At 45.7% G+C, this 22,835-nt stretch overlaps 1 protein-coding gene across 5 annotated transcripts in view; it reads right to left on the bottom strand.

Moving 5' to 3' along the window:
- The window catches only part of FRMD5 (FERM domain containing 5), a 303,156-nt gene that overhangs the window by 77,966 nt on the left and 202,355 nt on the right, over nt 1-22,835 (bottom strand). For all 5 annotated transcript variants that reach the window (XM_073304542.1, XM_073304538.1, XM_073304544.1 and 2 more), the window contains exons 3-5: nt 18,116-18,158; nt 16,856-16,934; nt 3,974-4,071 (exon numbers count right to left, since the gene is read on the bottom strand). In XM_073304542.1, coding sequence (XP_073160643.1) covers nt 3,974-4,071; nt 16,856-16,934; nt 18,116-18,158 — 220 coding nt within the window. The remainder of the gene's footprint in view (nt 1-3,973; nt 4,072-16,855; nt 16,935-18,115; nt 18,159-22,835) is intronic.

Here is a 22,835-nt window from a genome sequence, read left to right as displayed (position 1 = left end):
AGGTTGCTCCCAAACGTGGCAGACACCCTTGGGCAGGGCTGGCTGTGCGGAAGCCCTGTATCCCCCCAGAGGCTCTAGTCCCATAGTACCAACTCCAGTGACATGATTCCACTGCAGCCACACTACCAGGGACTCCCCTCTGCTGTGGCATCCCCGAGGAACCACTTTAATATATGGTGAGGTGCCTCTACAGGATGGGGGTGGGTGAAGACAGCTTACGTTGAGCTACTCCTTGTCCTGTCCTTTCCCCCTTCAGTGGCTCATCCAAATACATCCCATCTCCCCAGACAGACCCCAGGCCCCACCCACCCATGACACACACAAAACATACCCACCCTGAATCCAGGAAATACTCAGCAACCAGGAAAAATACCCCATTCCAAATTGTTAAAAACCCGGGCATGTTCAATGTTTGCTTCAATACAAGGACATCACAGGGCACTCTCTGGGTTCCATGTCTATTTAGAATCTTCCCATTGAGACCAGGTTCATGACTCTGTTGAGCAAACTCAAGCCCCTGTCAAGAGAACCAGGCTAGGAATCCTGCACCAATCATGTGCAATTCATGCCTTCCAATGGCCCCAGCATGAGATCAGGTGAGACGTGGCTATTCCCCCACCCTGAGGTTTGCTTTGAGATTGGGAGGCTTTTCCCAACCCAAAATCTAAAGAGCGACACTGAGCTATGAACCCACAAGAACACAGCCCAACAACAACGTCTGTGGGAGCCTCAGGCAAGCAAAACTCCTCTAGGCCCCACAGTCCCATCAGAAACATCGAGGATTATGCAGGTGAATAGCTCAGAGCTGGTTCCTCTAGCTCCATCACACGTTCAAATGTGTTTCATAATCTCTCCTGAACAATTAGCATGAGGAGGAGCAGGTCCTGCAGCGGTGCAGCATATAGCTGCCAGGCTGGAGCTGCCCATGAAGCCAAGACAATAAACTGACTTATCAGCTGATTAAAAGTCAGCTCTGCTCTTTTCATACATCTGAAAGAAATGGGCTGATTTCTCCTCGAGACAGGCTGAACAGGCAGCTACCCTGTTTCCACTTGCATCACCCTCTGGGAAGCAGCCAGTAATTAAATCCAAATTTGACTCAAGCTGCAGTAAAGGGGAACAGAAAAGAGGAAAAAATGGTCCTCTCTTGGCTGAACAAGGCAGTACAGTATTTCATCTCTGTCTCGTACTACTGAGCTGCGTATCTGCTTTCCAGACTATATACAAGTCCTGCATCTGCAGCATCTCACAACTCAGCTGGAAAGGACCCCCCCCCCCCCTCTCATCCAATTTCCTTTGGTCTGTGGCTCCTAGTGAAACGTAGATGTGATATTAATGTGCATGCTTCCCCTGTAAAATGCTGAAGGGGGGAAAATACACCCGTATTTCAAAACTAATGATTAGTGCCTCTAAAAAATTCAAATATATTGAACTGTAAACACATGCGTGAGTGTAGAAAAAATATCCGGTCTACTATGAAATATCTTGTACGTGCTTTGGAACTGGAACTTGTCATTCTGTACATCCATGGCTCTATATAAGCGATGACACGCACAAAACGACATTAAAAAGAGCATTATTAGGCCTATGCCACCTTAAATCAGCTCTCTTATTATGCACATGCATTGTGACAGAGTCTTTAATTATAGTCACGTTGTATTTTTGCCATAGGCTTGGACAAATCTGAGCAGATTTCATGGGAATGGCAGACAGTACACCCCAGACACAAATGCCACCCCGCTGCAAATTTCAAGTCTCAGCTCTCAAGCTCTGGGGTGCTAGAATTTTTTAACATGGACGGAACAATGTATTTTGCCCTAGTCTCATTCTCAGAAACAGATGAACTTGTTTTGGCTGAAATTAAAAAATAAACCAAAAATCAGCCTGAGGCAGACACTCAGAATGGAAAATTTCAGCCCAAACAGTTAAAGTTTGGCAAAGTTATAAGCAACTGAAAACAAGGTCTTCTTAGGAGAAGTGTCAGTCAAACTTAATACGAGGCTGTGCTACCAGAACGTCTACAGATTTTCAACCCAGACCTTCGGCTGTTCAGTCCTTTAGGACTCCACAAACTGAAGGGACGTTGGCCTCTTCTGGCCTTTCCATGTCTTGGGCTGGGGATATCCAGACAAGAGTGCTTTGTGTAGCAGAGACACTGGCAAGAACAGGAGTGGTAAAATAAGCAAGAGGTTTCCAGATATTTTCCCCCACCCCACACTGTGCAACCAACCTGGGTCCTGTCTGCGACTTGCTGACAAGTTGTTTCTTGGCTGATGAGCTTGATGGAAAGCCATGAATTTGCATAAGGACATGTTCATTTGTGCCCCCAGCTAACAAAGCTGTGTTTGTTGTACTCGGGTCCCTCTTTAAAGCCACACACTAGAAGGGCATGCAGTCACTCATGTGGAAAGAGCAGTATTTTCTTGCAAGGCTCTTTAGGACTATCCATGCTCATTTGTCTGGTGTGTACATATTGGAGAGACCAGGAGATGGTAACAATGCAGTCCTTAATGTTTTAGCTGAAGCACAAACAATTATTTCATTTTTCCTTAGTTAAAATGTCTGGCTCCATAAACCAGGTCTTTCCTTTGGAATCCACCCTTCTCTGAGGTTTGTAAAGAGATGCCCTTCTACAGCTAATAGCTCTTACCCAGGAATTCTGACTTTCTTCATTCAGACAAGGGGAAAAAATAAATGTCAGTCTCAACTTTCAGTAAATGAGTCTATTTCTTATCTATCTTCTCTGTCTGTTGTATTTAGATTTATATATTTTAAGGCCAGGAGGGACTATTCCTTCAACTAGTTGGACCTCCTGTATAACATAGGCTACAGAATTTCATCCAGTTACTCCTGTATTGAGCCCAGAAACTTGTGTTTGACTAAAGCAAATCTTTTAGTAAGGCATCCAGTCTTAATCTGAAGACTTCAAGAGATGGGATTTACAGAGCCAGTCACCATAATTGCAGTTTCGAGAGACCTTCTGCAATACTGAAAAATATAAACATAGCCAAGCTTCCTTCTATGTCTTTACTGATAACTAGGCATCACCCTGCCAAAACTGGCCACACTTGCTGTCTAGCACTGGGATGTCTCACGGAAGACAGGAAGGAGAAAGTTACGCTGAGGAGGGTAAATCAGGACAGGACCAACCAATTTAACTTTGAGATTCCAAATCAGAGGGTAATAACAGCAAGAAAGTGATACTCTCGAAAGCACCAGTTATCACATCTATTGCGCAACTACTGCACTGATGCATGTCTGGACACCAATGTCTGGTGTGTCTGAGGATGCAGCAAAACTTCTGTAGGAAGTCTCAACACACGAGAGTGTTTTCTGCCCTGCAAGTACCCCAAATTACCTAGGAGGTTTCTCTGAAATCAGTACTGAGTCCCATGCTGCTACAAGCCTCACCTACCTATTCGAGAGTATCACTTCAACTCCAGAAATCCCTGTATCCTAGTTACAGAGGAAGCGTGGATTAGGAGCTGCAACACAGTGACCCGGAAATCAGGAGTTCTAGATGCCCTTTTTCGCTTTATCACTGAATCTGTGTCGCTTAATGCATGGTGCCTCATTTCCCATCTGTTAAATGGGGATAAACCCACCTGCCTGACAGGGAGATTGTGATTTTGTAAAGTGCTTTGAGACCCTCAGATGGAAGCAAGTGCAAAATACTAGACACATAATGTTGATCAAAGGGCCATTTATTCAGACACAACTGACCTGAATCCAGGTGGAATAACTTTGAGGGAATAGATGGCAGAGTTGTTGCTTCTGGTACAGTTTTAGATCACACTATCAATTCTAATTTTATTATAGACCAACGTGGTACTGGCACAAGGACAATCTTGAAGTATGAGCCCTGAATTGGTTAGATGACATTTGTATTCAAGGTGTAGTGATCTATTGTAAGTGAAATAATGTAATCAGTACTTAGCATGAAAAGAAAATTTATCTTGTCACAAAGCATTACCTTGAAGGATATAGGCAGCTAACAATGCAGCATCCGACGTCTTGCAGAGAAGGCGACCATGGTAGAGATCTCTTTTGATCTGCAGGAAGACTAAATACCTGAGGAGAGAAACAGAATTAGCTCTGAATTATTTCTTTTATTAAGCAATGCTTAAGTTACCTAAACGTCTGACTCAAACAACGAAAATCTATCGAGACACTTCCACTCTACATTCTCCCCAAACATTCCGTTTACAAGATATTACATCAGCTGTGACTTAGTTAAGTGCTAATTTGCCAGTCAGTCCCCAAGTTAGGGTCAATTCTCAGGGCTCAGAGGTATGCATGCCGCTCCTGCTGAAGTCCACAGGAGTGGCGATATGCATATATATGAGACAAGAATCTGATTCATAATTTGTCGTGCAGGTCTGAGACACAACCATCTAGTCACTTACCTGCCTTCTTACAGGTGCAGAAATTAAAAAAACAAAGCCGAGATGCAGACAGAAATTAAGAGCTGTGTCTTTAATGCGAATACTCCAGAGATCTTTTTCCACAAGACCAGAGGAAACGCGGAAAGGAAGGAACATTCGTACAAATATTTACTCTAATGCCAACTCTCTTCATTTCCATTCAAGCCCACTGAAATCAATGAAACCCTCTCACTGATTTCAATGGGTTTTGGATCAGCCCCAAAGAGAGGTAAAATAACAAACAAGGGCTTTCAACAATCCTAGCTTCTACATCAGAGAGGTCTCCAGAGTCCTGTATTTCTGACGTCCACAGAAATGAGCATGATGTCACAAATGTCTGACTCTCCCTCAAGGCCAAAGACAGGAAGGGTAGGACCAAACCCTACTCTGAGCACCTTTATACAGAATTGGAATGGTCTCAGCCAATCAGAGAACAGACTGCTGTGCCAAACTGACCAACAACTATGCTTATTTCTTATTTATGCAATTCTCTTCACTCCGATTAGCTACTGGGATATGATTTGCATAATGGTTTCCAGTTATTTTTCACCAACTGCATAGCACCGAAATCCCTGTAATCTAATGGTTAATTATTGGTTTTTTACTCTTGGTCTTGCAGTAGTGCCAAAGTCCCCATTGAAGGCTATTCCTCTGGTTTTAAACTTCTCTGAACTTGCACTTCACCCTTGGAACTCAAAACCTTTACAGAACACCGACTTAGAAGAACCTATTCTTCCCTTAATGTACATCTGTATGGTCTAGTAGCACTGTTACAATTACTGACATTATTATGTGCAAGGTCCACTAACATTATTCCCCTCTCTGTGCCTCGATTTCTCTATCTGTAAAATGGGGGTACTGATACTGACCTCCTTTGTAAAATGCTGAGAGTGACACTGGAAAGCATGATACAAGAGCTAGGGATTGTTATTACTACTATTATGAGATATTTTAAGAGCTTAGATTCCTCTGAAAGCATTCACCTCTCTCCTTGGCATCTGTCATTAGTGGATAATAAAATCAGCAATTCCTATGCTTGACAGTCACTATTTCTCTAGATTTTATGCAATTTCAATAAATCAAAGCCAGCAAAAAGAAAAAACAAAATATGACTAAAAATTATAGTATGATAATAATGATAATAAAGTTAAAATAAGTAACTGTGTGGCAGTTCAGACTGAGTTACGATGGCATTCATTACATTTGGGAAAAATAATCTGATGTAAAACATAACTCACGTAATTAAGGAGCAAACTGTAAACTGGCATGCTTGGAAATATGTTTAAATAATTTAATAATTTAACTTCCATTCTGCAGAACCTCAGCCAACCTTGATTTCTTGAGTTCAGATTTCTGATACTGCAAGCATCATCATTTTACTGGTAAAATTACAAGAATGTTGAGAAAAATCCAACTATCATAACCCACACCATGCTCCCTCCTGCTAGGACAATTGCAAGCCCCAGCTCTGCTCTTAGTTTCATGCATACATCTCATGGCAGATTTAGACTCAAAATATCTTTATAAGTAGAACCAGTCCCTAGCAGCTAATTAGCTTTTACCCTTTGCTATCCTACAGAATGAATATCCATGTCACCATTCCAGCTGTTTCGCTATGTATTTCAATTTCTACTCTCCCCACATTGAGTACTATTCATATGTACCCAAATCTCACTGACATGCTGGTGAGGTCAGGTGCGCTCTGTAATCCTGTTTGCAGATGGGAGAATTTCTGCCATTTCTACCTAACCACTTAAACCAGTTCTGGAGGGTGGTTTTTGGTGACCCAGGATGGTTTCCCTATATGCCTATACCTTTAAATGGCACTGGGAGTCAGACTTTTCCACCACAAAGGGACACAATGGCAGCCCTGGCTCTACAGGCATGAAGGAATTAATGCAGAGAAGTGTGGCTTGCGAGGTGTGGACAGAGGGGGAGGCCCGTTTTTAGAAGATTAACGCACAGGGATGCTGGCTATTGCTCGTGGATAGTGGGAACCAGGATGAGACCTCTCATTGGCCTGCAGTCAAGATGCCAAAATAGAGAGTCCTCAGCAGCAACCGAACGGTTACGTCCCAATGGCATATTTGGTAACTGACATGGGGGAAAAAGCTAACTGTGTTTGTGAAAAAATCACTGTCGTTCTGATTCAACGCCCTGCCTTGGCTGATTTTGAAAGACACACGGAGAGGGGAAAGAAGAGACCGCATCAGCCCTGAAGTCTGCAGGCAGCACGAACATGCAATGTACTGTCTTTCCCACACCTATACAGAGCTACCTTAGCCCCTGCCATGCCACATGACATGAGCCACTTGCAGACATACAGAAGAAATCTTCCCACCCCGCCCCCATGCCGATGCCAAATGTGTGAGTATTTGCTACCGTCACCCAAACAGCTCTCCCTCTTTCTATCCCAGCCCCCAAAACCTCTTTTCATCTTACAGGCCTTAATTAATGGACTGTATTTAAAAACAAAAGAGCAGATGGTGCAGGACACATAATTTAAGCTTTTCTGTTGCCTGACTTTTGTCACCGTTGCCAACATTTTCTGGGTATATTATAGTTTATTAGACAATAACAAACACAGGCAACTCTCAAGCTACTTGAACACCGTCTTGTCCACTGGGTAACTACTGGCCATCTCATCGGCAAAAAATGCTGAGTCATTCAAATGAACTAATGAGTCAGCTGATGACACTTCAATCCACCAATTGTGATGTCCGATGCCTCATGCAGATTCCCAGCAAATCTAAATCTGCCCCACGTCTGTGCAATGGTGGGACCGCAGAAGCACTCAGTCAGTCAGTCTCTTTTGGGTTTCAAGTACAGGATCTGTATCGAATTATTAGATCATCAAAGAATAGTGGAAAGAAGTAGATATGGGTGAACTAATTTGGCCTACTGCCAAACACACATGAACATGGAGGGCAAAAGTTGGACGCAGACAAGAAGGTTATTGTGTTTATGCTCCACTAAGGAAAGAATGTGAAAAGGGAAGCAGACAGCAGGAGAGACATCTAATGGCAAGGTAGGGTGGAAAATGGAGCAGAGATTGGGGAGAGTGAGTGACAAATACAGAGACGCTGAAAAAAAAGCTGAGAAAAAGCAAGAACCTTCTGAATAAAAAAAATGTAGCACGTGCACCATGGACGGAGCTATCTGGCTTCCAGAGAGTTCTTCAGTACCTGATACAAAGCTTTCCCTCACCTACAGATATGTGTTGTACAAAAACTGAATCAACCTTGCAATAAAGCCCTGAAGAAATCATGGGTTTAAATTAGGGAAAATACATTTGTGAACTTCGTCTGGTTTTGTGAAGTGCAGCAAAAGGTTTCAAGAGGTCTCCAACACAAGGAACTTGCAAATATTCCACCGTCTGTAGAAAACACCCAACTCAGCCAGCGAAAGGAAATTTCCAAGAGAAGGGCTTGTGTTCTGGAAATGTCGTTTCCTTTAAAAATGTAGTGAAGAAAATTATGCAGTTTTCTGAACTAGAGAGTTTCCTCTGTCACAGCTCAGCCACTCCTCCTATTGCCAATTTTCTCTTCAATCAGGAACTTTTAAAGCTAACTTAACTCTGAACTCACTGAAGTTTTTTCCTGATCTCAGCACCAATCAATACCTGAAGTTTCTTAGGACCAGCATCACTTATCCCCCCTGTTGATTACTTTCTAACGGATTCCCTCTGTCCGTCTCGCCAGCGCGTTGGGACTGGAACACGGACAAAGTGAACGACAAGTGACCCCCATGCCTAAGAATAGCTTTTTCGTCCATGAACCCCCCCCCCCGGGCTTCCTTTGAATTCTTCTGCCTGGGAGAAATGCATGTCACTAGACCCCAAAGACAGTGGGAGTGTGAGATTTACATACCTGTAAGAAAGTAGCTATGCCGACGGAGCAAAAGCTGTCATCAAAACATGCGATCACGTGATCTTGGAAATAAGCCACAGTCTGTCTGGTTCTAGACTCCAAGTAACACAAAGTGCTACTGCTCCTCCCTCCCCCACCCCCTGATTGCTATATTAAGTGCAAGAGGTTAAATCTTCAGTGGCCTTAATTGGCGAAGTTTTCACCCCGCCCTCCCAAAGCAGAAATCTGACCTGCATTTCAATTCTTATTATACCTGACAACTGCAGATGTTGTGCTGATCTCGCATTACAGAAAAGAAATAGAATACCGAAAGAACAGCTTAATGACCATGCCCACCTAATAGCGATCGCTGTTCAGAGAGATGTCACTGGCCATTTCACATTTAAAGTGAGACCTAATGACTGCAAAATTTTGCAGTTGTTAGGAGTTAACATAAAATCTGCAAATCAAATAAGTGGCTCTTAAAAAAGAGCAAACACATGCATCTGTCTGAGATCTATGCCTGGACACTTCTTTGTTTCTTCCCAAATGTACCTGGAACAAAAACCAAATCAATTGTATCTGGGAAAGTTGATTCGGGGCACCTTCTTATAGAAGCAGAAATGCTTGTGTTTTGGATATGAAGTTATTTTAAAACAGGCTCAGCAAATAAGAATGGCCTATTTACAAATGATTGATTTTGTGCTCATCTGACTCGACTATGGGGGCTGGCAATCAGGTTCAGAAAGAGTTGCTCATGTATTCAGGATACTAACTTCTCAGACTTTCAGATAAGAACTATGGGTTTTATTTGTCTCTCCCTGAAGCACAAGAAAAGCTTCCATTAATTCTGAACATTATCAAGAAAGGCATAGAACTCCAGAATCCCTCTTCCTATGCTGATCTCATCTTCTATTGTACATCTTCTGTTTTCTAACCCATCCTTCTAAAGAAAAATATATTGAGTTTATTAATACAAAAGCAAAAGGTACATAATCCTGCGCCCAGAAGTATTTCAAATACACCATATAAAAGAGGGCAAAATCCCAGAGTCCATCCAACCAAGGTCCTCGCTCACCAGACACCAGAGAAAGAGCACATCCAAGGGATGGTATGCAGTGGGCTGGACTAGAAGACCTCCTGAGGTTCCATTCAGCCCTACACGTCTATGGTTCTATGAATGCTGGAATATATTTAGCCCTTCCAGAAAGCCTACTTAATTCTGGAAGAACTTAGTTTTGATCTTGACTATCCATCTTTGATGTTTAAAGACGTACAGAGAGGCCTGTGCAATATGATTCCTCAAATGCCAGTGGGAAAAACATCAGATGGCAGAGGGGACCAGCAGAGGGATTTAGAGCCTTCCACCTTCAGGTCACTGAGCCTAATCAAGCCCACGTCCGTGACCACTGAGCTTTGTCTCCACCTGGCAACCATGGAGGGCATACGGAAATAAGTCTTGTGGTCTTGTAATTTCTAGAAGACATGCAGCTACCTCACTCAGCAACTGCACGTGATTTGAGGATACAAAGGGGAAACAGCTTGTGCTGCTGTCCCTGGTTTTACTCCATACAGAAATGGAGGCATTCGTTCGCCAGGGCTGTCAATCTAATGCCTTTAATTAGCACTACCTTCATCTACAAATTAAAAAAGCAAAGGACCCCTCATCAATCTATTACGCCAGCAGTTAGTAAACAACTTTTCTAATCCCAGCATCACCCTCCCCGCCCCGTGTCCTCTGCTCCATCAGCAGTCTGTTGACCATCACCTGTGGCGATTTCAGGTTCTTTTACAACATACACATGTAGGACAAGAAAATTAGTCAATAAGGGCTACTTCTAAAGAATAAAAACCGGTACTCAGGTTTCATATGCAAGAGTTAAAAGCTGATGGGTGCAAATTGGTAACTGCATAGCAAAATATGCATCTGAATGCACAGAATGGGTGTCTTCACACGCACCCATCTGCACGTACAGTGATCTATTTGCAGACACCTGATCACATTTGCATACACAACTTAACATGTCATTTTGCAGATTTGACCCTCAACATTTTTGTTTCCTTAGGTCCAGGAAATAAATACATATCTCCACAGAATACTCTGATCACTGTCAGGTAGATTGGAATAGACTCGTGCCCCAGTTCTCTTAAATTAGGTTTGTTTCCCAAAATGTTTGTCTCCTTTTGACTAGATCTGGGATGTAGTCAAGAAAAACTCTCTCACATTTACTCTTTCAAATGTTGTTTCTCCAATTTATAAACCTGTGTTCAGGATTTGATTGCATTCACTGGCAGGAAATCATGAAATTAGGATGTTCAATAAAGTTTACAGAAGCCTCACTATAACAAATAAAACAAAACTATTTCAGCCCCAAAGGGTATGGTATGAAATGGGCCCAGAGTATGTAGAAGCCATTTAAACACGAAATTGTCCCCGTTCTCTTTAGCCAGCAGATCTGTAATTCAAGTGGACACATCCCCAACCCGTACTTCCCATTAAATAGGTTTGGATCCGTGTGATCAGTCTGGCTGTTTACTTGTGTTCTGTAAACGATTAAATCATAGCAGCGACTGATGGTAGCTTCTAAGGTTCAACTTCTCATCTGTACCAGTCAGCTGAGAACCCAGCTGTTCCAAGGTGCCACTGACCATGGAAACGCTGGCTGTAGCCCGGATCCAGCCGTCTCTGGGTCATCATCTCCTTACCCCAGAGCACAGGACAGGCACCTTTACCCAAGTTTAATTCAGTACTCGCTCCCTTGATAAAGGAGACCCCCGGCTTTGCAAGCGTCCATGCCTGGGTCCAGAGAGGCTTGCTTTGAAGCCTTCGCCAGCTAAGAATGTTCTCCACACCCGACTCTTTCCATATCACCTCTGTCACAGCGCACCAGTGCAGGGAATGTTCACACTCAGCCATGCACTGGAACCATAGACCAATATCCAGCTGATCTTAAAATTAACCACAATAAAAGTGAAATTAAACAGAGCTAAACAATAGATTCTGCAAAAGCTTCTGACACACTTTAGCAGTGCCCTGCCATCCCACTTCCACACTTTTGGTTCCTTATCCCTTTCTCTGAGATAGAAATGTTGTTGCATGCTTCAGTGCTTAAGATCCTAGTAGAAAGCGATGGAAAACATCTACTGTATTGTTGAGACCACCCCCCAGCAAGGACAGGGTCTAGTCTCCCACTAGCTGATATTATATTGATTTTACACGTTGTCTTAGCCAAACATTTCATGACGTAGGGAAAAAAGCGAAGTCTCGGGTGCTAGAATGCTGACACCAATTTCCCCTTTATTTCCAAGGAGGGAACAACTAGGCATTGGAAACAGCTTTGAAGATTTCTCACCTTTGCCGCAATGCAAAATATATTGTGTTGTTTACCTGAAACTGAAACATGTCTCACCAACGTCTCTATATTCTCTTTCCTGTCAACTTCACCCTCTCTCACGGCAAATCCTAATTCCTTTGGACACCTTATTTTCCAAACTTGTTAGGACACAGATGTGTGTTTGGAATTTGTTCTGTCTGAAAGAGTAATTACACTTTGGACAGAGTGGACAGTGTTGTAAACAACTCTACCCAATAGCTGCTTTTGGCAGAATTATTTGTTAATGATGCTGTTCTGTTCCAATGTGCTCAATTAACATTTGTGCTACCCTCCTTTCTGGAGAGCCAAGAGGATATTTAGCATATTAAACACTGCCTACTGCAAAGACCTCTTAAAAAATTAAAGTCATTTTTAATAAACTCCACATCATACTATACCTCCCCTCCCCCCACCTGAGATCTGCAGCACAGAAAGAGAGGAACATCCATTTCTCTGAAGATGACAAAAAGCATTCATCAAGGTCTTTGGACTAAATGTATTGCCTGGGAAGTGTCCAATTTACTGAACCCAGCTCTCAATTCCCCATCTCATTCTGCCTCAGCTCTGCTTTACAGCAGCCTTCTAAAAAGACAAGATTATAAGGCAGGAATCGAGCATCCGAACCATCTCAAAGCGCAGCACTGACAGCTGCATTTGTTTCGCGTTCAGGTGGTGGGACAGGCTTTTTGCCATTCCTTGACTTATTATCCATCTGCAGCATCTGGGAACAGGTGCGCCTTCCTTGTAGCAGGCAGGAAAGAAGAGTGGAAGGGACTCACAGCTGGCTTGCAGGCAAGTTAACACTGTGCAAGTGGCAAGGAGAAAGGGGAATCATGGGGAACAAATGTCAGAATTAGCCAGTTTTGGAATTGTTGTATTGGCCTGATAGCCGCGTGCTGTAACTTTCATTATTAAAACTGCACGTCTGGAAATTCTTCACACCCCAGAACCAAAGACATGCTCCTGAAACAAACCTGCCTGTTTTTCTGTTTGCTCCAGCTGGACAAAGGGCACAAACAAGGGTAGGGCTCCTACAATCACACAGTCTGGAATGGACACAGTCTCCTGCTCCCTCCCTGCCCAGCCAGTGCTCCTCTAGAACCTGTTCCCATCGAAATCAAGGAGAGTTGTGCCATTCGCTTCATGGAAGCAGGATTGAGCCCTTACTGCCTTGAGTGTTAGAGTTAAAGGGACACTGCCAGCTACTCATAAGCATTTCCCCCCTCTGCTTTTCCTATCGCTTCTTAGAAGCCTGGAAATAAACCAGCTCTCCCTCAATGCATACAGCGGACAAAGAACAAACATCTAGAGGGGACGTGCAGTGGAAATAAGCAAGTAGCAGGGCTGTTCATCTGGCTCCATCGTTTAAGCAGAAGAAGCAGATCAGTGCCTGCATTGGCCATCAATTTGCTGCAAACAACATACAAGGAGATAGTCAGGCTAACAGAACCAGCTATGAAAAGGTTAGACAAAGAGCCCTGGAGACAAATAACAAGCCCCGCTGGGGGCTCAGGAAGGGCGTGTTTAAACAGGTCATTAGATCTGGGAGTGAATCTTGAGTATTGGAAAGCAGGAAACACCCCACCCTCTTCGAAAAGGCAAAGAAACAAAGCAGGAAATCTTTGGTCCTGTGATTAACAGCTCTTCTGATGAGACCTTTGGAAAATGACTAGCGATGGCCTAAGAGATCTCTCCCAGCTCTGTCTTCTATGATGGACTGGAGACAACGGGAACCAAAGGTAGCATTTCCAAGAACACCACCTTGCGGTAGCTCGTGGCAATACGCTCCACTACCACAGCAAATTCTAGCGTGAAAAGCTCAGCTCTCTGGGTTTGGTGCATCGCAGCTACTGTGACCTGTTGTGTGTGAACAGAGCTGTGATGAATGTTCTTACACACATCCCAAGAGAGCAGCAAGCCAAGATGTGAAAGCGTTTGGGGGTGGTGTCAACACATGGGCAGCGTGGCTAACTCAGGCATGTTTCCTTTTCCATTTGCTAGCAAAATCTAGGAACAAATCCACATGCTGAGCCCCAAACCACCCCCCTTCTTGATGCCTACACGGACACGTGTGACAAATTCTGCACTCCCGCATGCAACCCGCTGGCATTAGCTTCCCCTCCCCTGTTCTGAAGTCACACCCAGCACTTCCTCACCTCCCTGCAGTCCTAATCACACCCAGCCTTTCACATTCAAGCCAACTTCATCTCTCACCGCTCTGCAAACTCCACCCCATTGCTTTTAAACAGTGGTGATAAATTCCAGATCAGCATTTAGTGCAATCGACCCCCTGCCAAAGACCCGTCATCTGAACGGGATGTCACAAGCGAATCTACTGTTACCTGAGCAGTATTACAAATGAGACATTGCAGCCACCGAGCCAGATTGGTCTTCCAGACGCAAGAGAATTTTAATATTTATGGCCCACCTAGAATCAGGCACATTTTGTACAAAGAGTCAACTAAGTTCAGATAAAGCGTGACTGTCTAAAGATGACTGTGAATTACCCCTAAGAGAATGTCTGGCAGCCAGCAAGGCTGGATGGGCAGCTAAAGTCTAAGTACTGAAAACAATTTAAAAACAATCAGGCTTCAGCCAGCTTAGTTACATAAATACAATACTTTTTTACGGGGGAGTTCATGTCGGATTGGCTGAGGCAAACAATAGGATTCTGCTCCGCCCCCGAAGTGAATCTAAATGCAGCATGTCAGGAACAGTGAGCAATTCAAACTCTAGTGCACCAACATCTACCAGGTAAAATGATTCAATCTGAATCAGTCATTGGATATGATAGAAACGGAGTTACCGTAATGGAATGCTGTCAGAGGATCCAGTGCCCTGCCTTGAAAATAAACGACTCAGCTTTACTCCGACACGCATGTAGCAGCGGGAGGGCATCACGCTCTGACAACATTCCAGCTCACTGAAATTCTCTCTGAAATATGCCTACCCAGCGCTCAGATTCATGGGGAGCTAGGGGTGGGGAAAATGTAAATCCCCGTGAGTGAGATGTTTCATATACTGGCATAGGGAGAAGGAGGACATTGGCTCTCCTGCCCTTCAGGAATGTTCATCATTCCCATCCTGTGGCCAGACCTTGTGGGAAATGCTGCTATTGTCCCATGACTTCATCAGTGTCCACAGGACAGGAATTCCCCCATCTGCTGTTCAAAGGCCACAGGCTTCTTACAAACACTTCAGTCCACCACTAGGCGCGTGAACCTGTGAGTGTCAAACACTCTGCTCCACAGCCAGGCATACCATGGAGACACAGGAGTAGCGGCCCATCAACTGTGCTGGGTCTGGAGCAAGTGGCTTCAGTCAACCCAAGAGAGGGCTGGATTCCCCAGATTTGATCCCGCTTAAACCTCGGGTTTCCTTCAGGTTTGTCCGAGCGAAGCTGAAATGCCAAACAAATCTCCGGATAAAACTGCCTAAATATTTTCTTTTCAGCAGCATTTTTATTCCTGGGACAAGACCACTCTGTCAGGGCTGAGTCAGCAGAGCCCAGGAGAGGCCAGCTCCACCAGCGACAGGAAAAGCATCCCTTCAATCAACCCCTGGTGGGAGTGCTGGGAACCTGCCTCCGCACATCACTGGTTAAACCTCGTGAGGTGTGGCGGGGCAGATGGGGCCCGGAAGGGGTTCTTAGCAGCCTTGACACAACTCATGCCTCATGCAGTGAAACTAGAGAGTTTCACATCCCCTTCCCTGGCTGTCACCTGGAGCCCTACCTCCTTCCCTCCATCGACAGGACTGGCACGACTCACATGGGATTTCTCCCCCCTCCCCAAACATATGTCAACCCCCTGTCCTCCACTGACCCGAGTGTAATCTCATGACCACTTGGCCTGCTCTCCCACCTTGAACCTCCAGGGGAACAAGTTGGACCACTGCACCCCACAAAGGACCATAAAGCACCCACTATTTAGGATCTGCAGGGAGGAGGAGGTCCTAATCTTAATCAGGTGCCCAAATATAGCTGGGTCAAACATTTCCATCACATCAGGTCACCCCCATACCCCAATGCAGCACAAGAAGAAAGATCCCACCAGTTCCTTCAATCACTGCAGCTTGGAACCACGCTCCCCGCGTTCTCACATTTACCCTACTGGCCAAGGCCATGCGCCTTCCCTCCTCAGAGCAGACGATGAACTGGGGACTGAACTAAGCCAGGGTTTGCCCACCCCCAGCAGATCAGCAGCTTGGTAGCTGTGTTCCACCATCCCAGTCAGTGAAGAGACCTTTGAGGGACTGGTGAATCGCCACAGATTCACTGTTGCTGTTCCAAACTACAGAGCAACGGAGTCACCTTTCAGCAGAGACCAACCGTGGCTAAATTCAGCCTCAAAGGTGAAAGTTACAAGGAACTGAAATACCCAGGGGTTAGACTAGAACCTGTTCTGCGATCATAGCTATCATAGTCACTGTGGGTATGTCTCCACTGCACACTACGGCCCAGTTCTGAGTCTGGTTTGAACCTAAGCCCCACTTCCATCCACACACAAGACAACCTGACTCAGGTCAGCAAGCGCTCAGGATCTGGGTCCTAGGACCCTGTTAGTGGGACAGGCCAGAGTCCAAGTCATGCTGTGAAGCCCATTTATTTTGCAGCATGGATGCACCTCAAGCCACAGACCCAAGTCAGGAGGTCTGTGCAGTGCAGTGTGGACGCATTAGCACGGCTGAGACACCTGGGTCCAGCATCGTAAGCCCAGATTTACAGTGCAGGGTGGACGCTTAAGTGCAGGCCTAGAAACACCGAGTCTGCAAGCCCCGCTCTCACAGACCCAGGTTTACAAGGCAGCGTAGACGGACCCTCAGGCTCCTGCTATAATTATGACATACACTCTAAGTGCGGTGTTCTGGCAACTCAATCTTCTTAACAGACTGTCGTGGAAGTTCAAGCTAGTGAGTTTAAATCAACAGCTAATGATAAACATCCGCTGTGGCGGGATGACTTTGCAAGTCAATAAAATGCTTCCAGTGTATAGTAACAGTATTGTCATGCTTCTTTATACACAAACACGGTGGGTCACACTGACTGGTTCTGTTTAGGAAAATCTGACAATTCATAGATGGCTCTGTAACTCACAACAGACACAAAACTTTTCAGGTTGAGAAGCTCCAAGCGTGTCTGACCTTTAACAATACCTTCTGGGAGCACCCAACGCAAACCCCATTCCATGGCTACTAGCTTCAGTCTTACCTGGTTATTTCCTCTTTCAGAGCAGCAGGGTCAGTGGGATAAAACTTCACACGAAAACACATGGTGAAGGGAGGCTGGGCTGCAGTGTAAAATGACAATGTACAGTCACCTGAATTGTATCCATTGAGAGCAAATACACCAGCATCTTCCTCAGCTATTAACTCAAATAAAGGAGCTATTCAAATCTTTTTCAGGACCAGATCTGGCTCCTCAGTTACATATCCCCCCAAAGCACAGACAGAGCATTCATTAACAATAAGGGCAGTTGTGATCACAACTCCCCATGCACCAAGAGAAAGAATGGGCCTCAAGCACCTCCCTTTGTCATAAAGGCAAAAGAATTCAATGGGAAAGCTAAAAGCCCTCCTTTGCCCCCGTTTTGCGCAAGGATTGTGGCGTAAATAGCAATCTAGAGTCCCCCAGTGTTTCTAGACACCTAAGAATACATGGAGAACACTGCTTGAAATCTGAATGGCCTGTTTATCTGCCCCCCCCATCCCTACCAACACAAACACAGTACACACACACACACACACCCCATGTACACTTTATAGGCTAGACTGTGAGCAGGTCTTCACAGCCACAGAGGGCGGGAAGCATCAGAAAGATGATCCTCACCCACCTTCACCTTAGCCAAGCAAGGGCTGCTCATGACAGCAGTCACTGTGCCCCCACACTTGGCTTCCACCCTACAAACAGGATGCCAAAGACAATGGAGGCGGACAGGGAGGGGATGGGGTTTCTGCCACACAATGCCCATGGCTCCTCCTGCATTGGCCCATGGAGCAGAGGGACAGCTTGGGGTGGGGGGCACGATCTCTAAAACACAACTCAAGGAATAACGGGGCATTTCCAAAGGGGGTTTTCATTGGGCTCCATGGCTGTGTCGACAGTACATGTCACTGTATCTGTTGTGTGGGCAAAACAGGTGGGCTTGCAAATTGTTATTTGCACCCCTGAATCATTTTTCCATGCAGTTACCTGTTTTGTTCAAGCAAACACAGATTTTGCATGTGCAAAATGGACATACTTACATTGGCACAAGAAGGGTGGCTTAATGAAAATGTACCCCAGAGAGAATTATTTCATTGTCAACGTAACAGAGATACTCAGAAGGGTACATTCGCTAGGTGATGCACAGGGAATAAGCCACACAAGTCAAGTTTCTGAACCAGAGGCAAATGCTTATAAAATTAAGGGGAGCATGCATAGTCTCCACAGGACATCTTCATACAGATGCACAGTAAATGCAATACTCACCTCTCATCTGCTTCACGACAGACTTTGTAAACTCCAACCAATGCTGAAATGAAAAAAAGATTTTTTTTTTAAAAAAAGGACCAGTAACAAATACCCTCACGTTCATGTTGCAATGCCTCCCCTTTGGGGTAAAAATAAAAGAAATAGAAAAAAACAGGTTGAAACAGAGGCATGTTTCTTTGAATGACCAATACGTGATACAGAGAAAGAGGTAACCATGCAGCAAGTTTAAAACGCGGGGGCCTGATATTCCACTGCCTCACATCTTCTATCGTTATCTACACCTGTGCAAGGCAGGCATACAACACGAACAGGCTGTACAGGTTTGCCATGGGTGTCAATAGCCAAACAAAGGGTAAGGCAGTAGGGTATCAGACCCTAACGTGTCAGACGCAAATCCCCATCACTACAACAACCAGCCACTGGGATCCTGAGTTTGTCAAAATACCTGGAATATTTTAGGAACATTTGCTCAACCAGCTGCGCTGCAAGCAAGGCTGAGAAAAATGCCTGATCCCTGGAATAACGAGAACTCATTCCTGCTCCCGTGGAAGCTCCTGAGAGTTCTACCACTGACGTCAGTGGGAGCAGGGTAAGTCTTCTTCTAGTCTGGCCACGTGCTCACAACGTAGTTCATGCCAGCTCACATGGGGGTGGCAAAATCTAAGAAATCAGTAGGTGAAACTGATACCTCACAACTGACAACGTTCCACCCAGAGCAGGCAGTGCCGCTTCCCTACGACCTCTGTGGGGCGACAGCTTGCAGTAGAAATGGAGTCGGAAGAGGCAGCCTCCGATACCATGGGCAGGGCTAGCAGACAATCTGAAAAGCCAAACCTCCATCCCACTACAGTGGGGTTTAACCCTGACAAGGACAGTACACCTGGAAGAGCCAGCTGCTGCTACGTGCTGGGACAGTTGGAAATCACTGGGCCCAGCCATGCGGGTCATATAGTCATGATGGGTGCCTCTGAGCAGGCCAAGCAAGGAATCCGCGACATGGCATGGCTCATCTGAGTGGGGCAGCAAGGACTGAGGTTTGCTCTGAAAGCTGTCCCACCTCCAGCTGCTATCCCAGCAAAGCACACAGCCCCTGGCTAGCCCGGTCACTCTGTCCTCAGACTGCCCAGACTCCTAGAACCCGCAGCCGGAGAGACTATTGTAAGCAGAGTCAGGATGAGCTCCACCCTGACATCTGGTGGTGAGGTGTGGCAAGTTGTGGAAAAGAACTTCAGGGGCCGATCTCATTTGCATAGGCACACCCACCCCACCTAGAATGAGTCCATAGCTGCCCAAATGGTCACTTTGGCTGCTGTGGGATCCCCAGTGTCTCTGTTATTGGGGCAGGAAGAATAAATTGTTATTACCCTGATTATGGGAATCAAGGACAGTGGAACTGTACTTGGCCTTTTGTTATGACGGAGGGACTCGCCATCAACTAAGTAGCACTCGCTAGGCAAGGGACATGGGTTCCAAAACTCTGTGAATTGAGAGAGAAGCTTGAGACAGGTATTTGTACCTGGTAGCGTGGGCCCCTTTGTGAGGGCCTGAAACACCAATTGCACCTCTGTCTCTCTCCACTGTGGAATGTCAGAGCTAATTTGGGGCCTATTAAGAGTCTAGCTACAGGTACTGTGCTGAATTCACTTTGGCCTTATGGTGCAGCAGCACTAAGGCTCCTGCTACTCCCAGCTGAAGTTACCAAAGAGCTGAAATCACTGTGCCAAGTAGTGGGGAGCCTGAAGATGCAGAGCGGTTTGTGAGACAGCTGGCGGAGTGGAGTGGTTTGTGAGACAGCTGGCGGAGCGGAGCAGCTTGTGGAGTGGATCAGAGTGAAGAGCTGTGGGGCAGTCAACTTCAGGTCATGTAAGGTGCCCCTTACCTCTTTCCCTCTCCACCCCACATTTTAACCCAGACTGGGGAGTAACACTCTGCAGATGAACTTTTGAACTCTGGAGCTGGACTTTTGGGGTGGTTGGATTTTTTTTTTGACTTTGGGTGATTTCTGGATTGCTAGACTCAAGGTTTGGGTTGTGGGACTCAAGAACCTGAGGGAAAGGATGTGGTCCAATTTGCTGGGGGGGGGGTCTTTGCTCATGGTTTGGTTGATGACCCCTAGTTGTGGTGTTTTCCCAATTTAATGCTGATGTCGTTTACCTCCTGTTATTAAAGATTCTCTGCTACACCGAGATGCTTGCAAGAGGGGAAGTATTGCCTTTTTGAGGCACCCAGGGGTGTGTGTAAGATTTTCCCAGGTCACTAGGTGGGGGCTCGAGCCAGTTTTGCATTTGCTTTGATAAGAGGGAACCCCTGTGTACTGAGCCCAGCCCTTGCTGCTATCAACTTGGCCTGGCAGAAGGGTTACACTATGACCGGGATGCAGTGGGCATTTCTGGCAGAGCACTCTGATGGGTCTGACTTGAACCACCTTATTTCCCAAAGGAAGACCCCCACCTTTGTTTAAGTTGTCCCCTCTCCGCTCCTTCTCAGGGCAGCACTCGCTTGGCTGCTCCCCCCGGGTCAGTTGGGGGGCATCCCCTGACCTGCAGTTTGCAGGGCCTCTGATCAGCACTAAATATGGCAGGGAATAAGATGGCATCAGTGGATATAAAGTGTCTCCCCAGCGTCAGAGTCTCTGTTTAAAATCCACCCTCTTGCACAGAAAAATCTTTCAAGGCATTTCCTTCCCTCTGGCGTCCTCGGGGGTGGGGAGCAGAGGAGTTGGAGGGAGAATTTCCCTCTCTCCCTAGTGTGTGACCAGCCAGCAGTTTCCCCTCTGCCCTTGCTCCTTTAGACCCCGGGAACCCAAGAGACCACGTTACATTTCTATTACAATTCTTGCTCTGCGCTCCGCCGAGATGGAGAAGGTTTGCCACACTTCCTCTCAGCTGTACCATTACATCTGACTAGGTATCACCATCTGTCATAAATATAAAGGGAAGGGTAAACCCCTTTGAAATCCCTCCTGGCCAGGGGAAAGCTCCTCTCACCTGTAAAGGGTTAAGAAGCTAAAGGTAACCTCGCTGGCACCTGACCAAAATGACCAATGAGGAGACAAGATACTTTCAAAAGCTGGGAGGAGGGAGAGAAACAGAGGGTCTGTGTCTGTCTGTAGTCGTCTTGGCCGGGGACAGAACAGGAATGGAGTCTTAGAACTTTTAGTAAGTAATCTAGCTAGGTATGTGTTAGATTATGATTTCTTTAAATGGCTGAGAAAAGAATTGTGCTGAATAGAATAACTATTTCTGTCTGTGTATCTTTTTTGTAACTTAAGGTTTTGCCTAGAGGGGTTCTCTATGTTTTTGAATCTAATTACCCTGTAAGATATCTACCATCCTGATTTTACAGGGGGGATTTCTTTATTTCTATTTACTTCTATTTTTTATTAAAAGTCTTCTTGTAAAACACTGAATGCTTTTTCATTGTTTTCAGATCCAAGGGGTTGGGTCTGTGGTCACCTATGCAAATTGGTGAGGCTTTTTACCAAACCTTGTCCAGGAAGTGGGGTGCAAGGTTTTGGGAGTATTTTGGGGGGAAGGACGCGTCCAAACAGCTCTTCCCCAGTAACCAGTATTAGTTTGGTGGTGGTAGCGGCCAGTCCAAGGATAACGGGGGTAATATTTTGTACCTTGGGGAAGTTTTGACCTAAGCTGGTAAAGATAAGCTTAGGAGGTTTTTCATGCAGGTCCCCACATCTGTACCCTAGAGTTCAGAGTGGGGGAGGAACCGTGACACCATCCAAGTCCATTTGAGTGGGAGCGTTTTATCTTGCCGGGTTAAGCAAGAACTCTCCCAGCCGGACAGCAGTCTCTTCTGCTGGCATCTCGAAGCACTTGCCGAGGTGAAGCACAAGATAGTTGGGAAATATTTCCCCTTGCTTTATTAGCTGCAGCATCCCAAGGTCAGGTGCAGGTTTCCATTTGCGACAACAGATCAGTCAGGTTACGTGTCAAACACATTAATCTTCGGCTTGGGCACCTTCCATTAGCTGGTGTCTGTAGCTCTGTATCACCTGACGGTCTGATTCCTTACAGAGCACAGCGAGCTGACAGGACCCTGTCAATGTCTAGGCCCATGGGTTACACCCACGTGTTCTAGCTGGACACGTGCTTTGTGTTGTGAAAACAGACATCTATCACTCCAATTCTGAATGATTAAAACCAAAGCCCAAAGTGGGGTACTTTTAGGCCTGGTCTACACCCAACATGTAGGTTGACCTAGCTACATTGCTCATACCACGGAGACGTTGTTAAGCCGACCTCAGCCCCAGTGAAGACTCCTGTTGATCTAGCTCCCGCCTCTCAGAGGGATGGAAGACACCCACAGGTTCAGCTGCAGCATTTCTAGCGTGGGCGTACCCTTAGTATCGATCCTGCACTATAAACATGTACACCAACACCTGCACGCGTGCTGTGACAAACCCCTCCCTATCTGAGAAACTGCCTCTTTCAAATCGCAGCGGGAGGATTTTGCAGCTACGCCCCAAGCCTGCTGGATCTCTCCCCCTGTCCTGCACAAACCCCTCTCTTTTAAAGGGATGATTCTTGTTATTTAACTGTGCTGCCGTGCCAGAGATACAGGCAAACAACGCTGGGATGTACGATCAGCTCAGCTGCATCTGCAAAATGCCTTTTCCCCTTGGCACTGCCTGGACTGATAGATTGAAATCCCCCAGCGTAAGCTGGGGGGGCAAAAAAAGCTCACCTTTCATTATAACGTG

This window comes from Lepidochelys kempii, chromosome 10, assembly GCF_965140285.1.
Source record: "Lepidochelys kempii isolate rLepKem1 chromosome 10, rLepKem1.hap1, whole genome shotgun sequence".
Classification (NCBI taxonomy): Eukaryota; Metazoa; Chordata; order Testudines; family Cheloniidae; genus Lepidochelys; species Lepidochelys kempii.
Note: the sequence above shows the minus strand (reverse complement) of the source record. Positions and strands in the feature narration are given on the sequence as shown.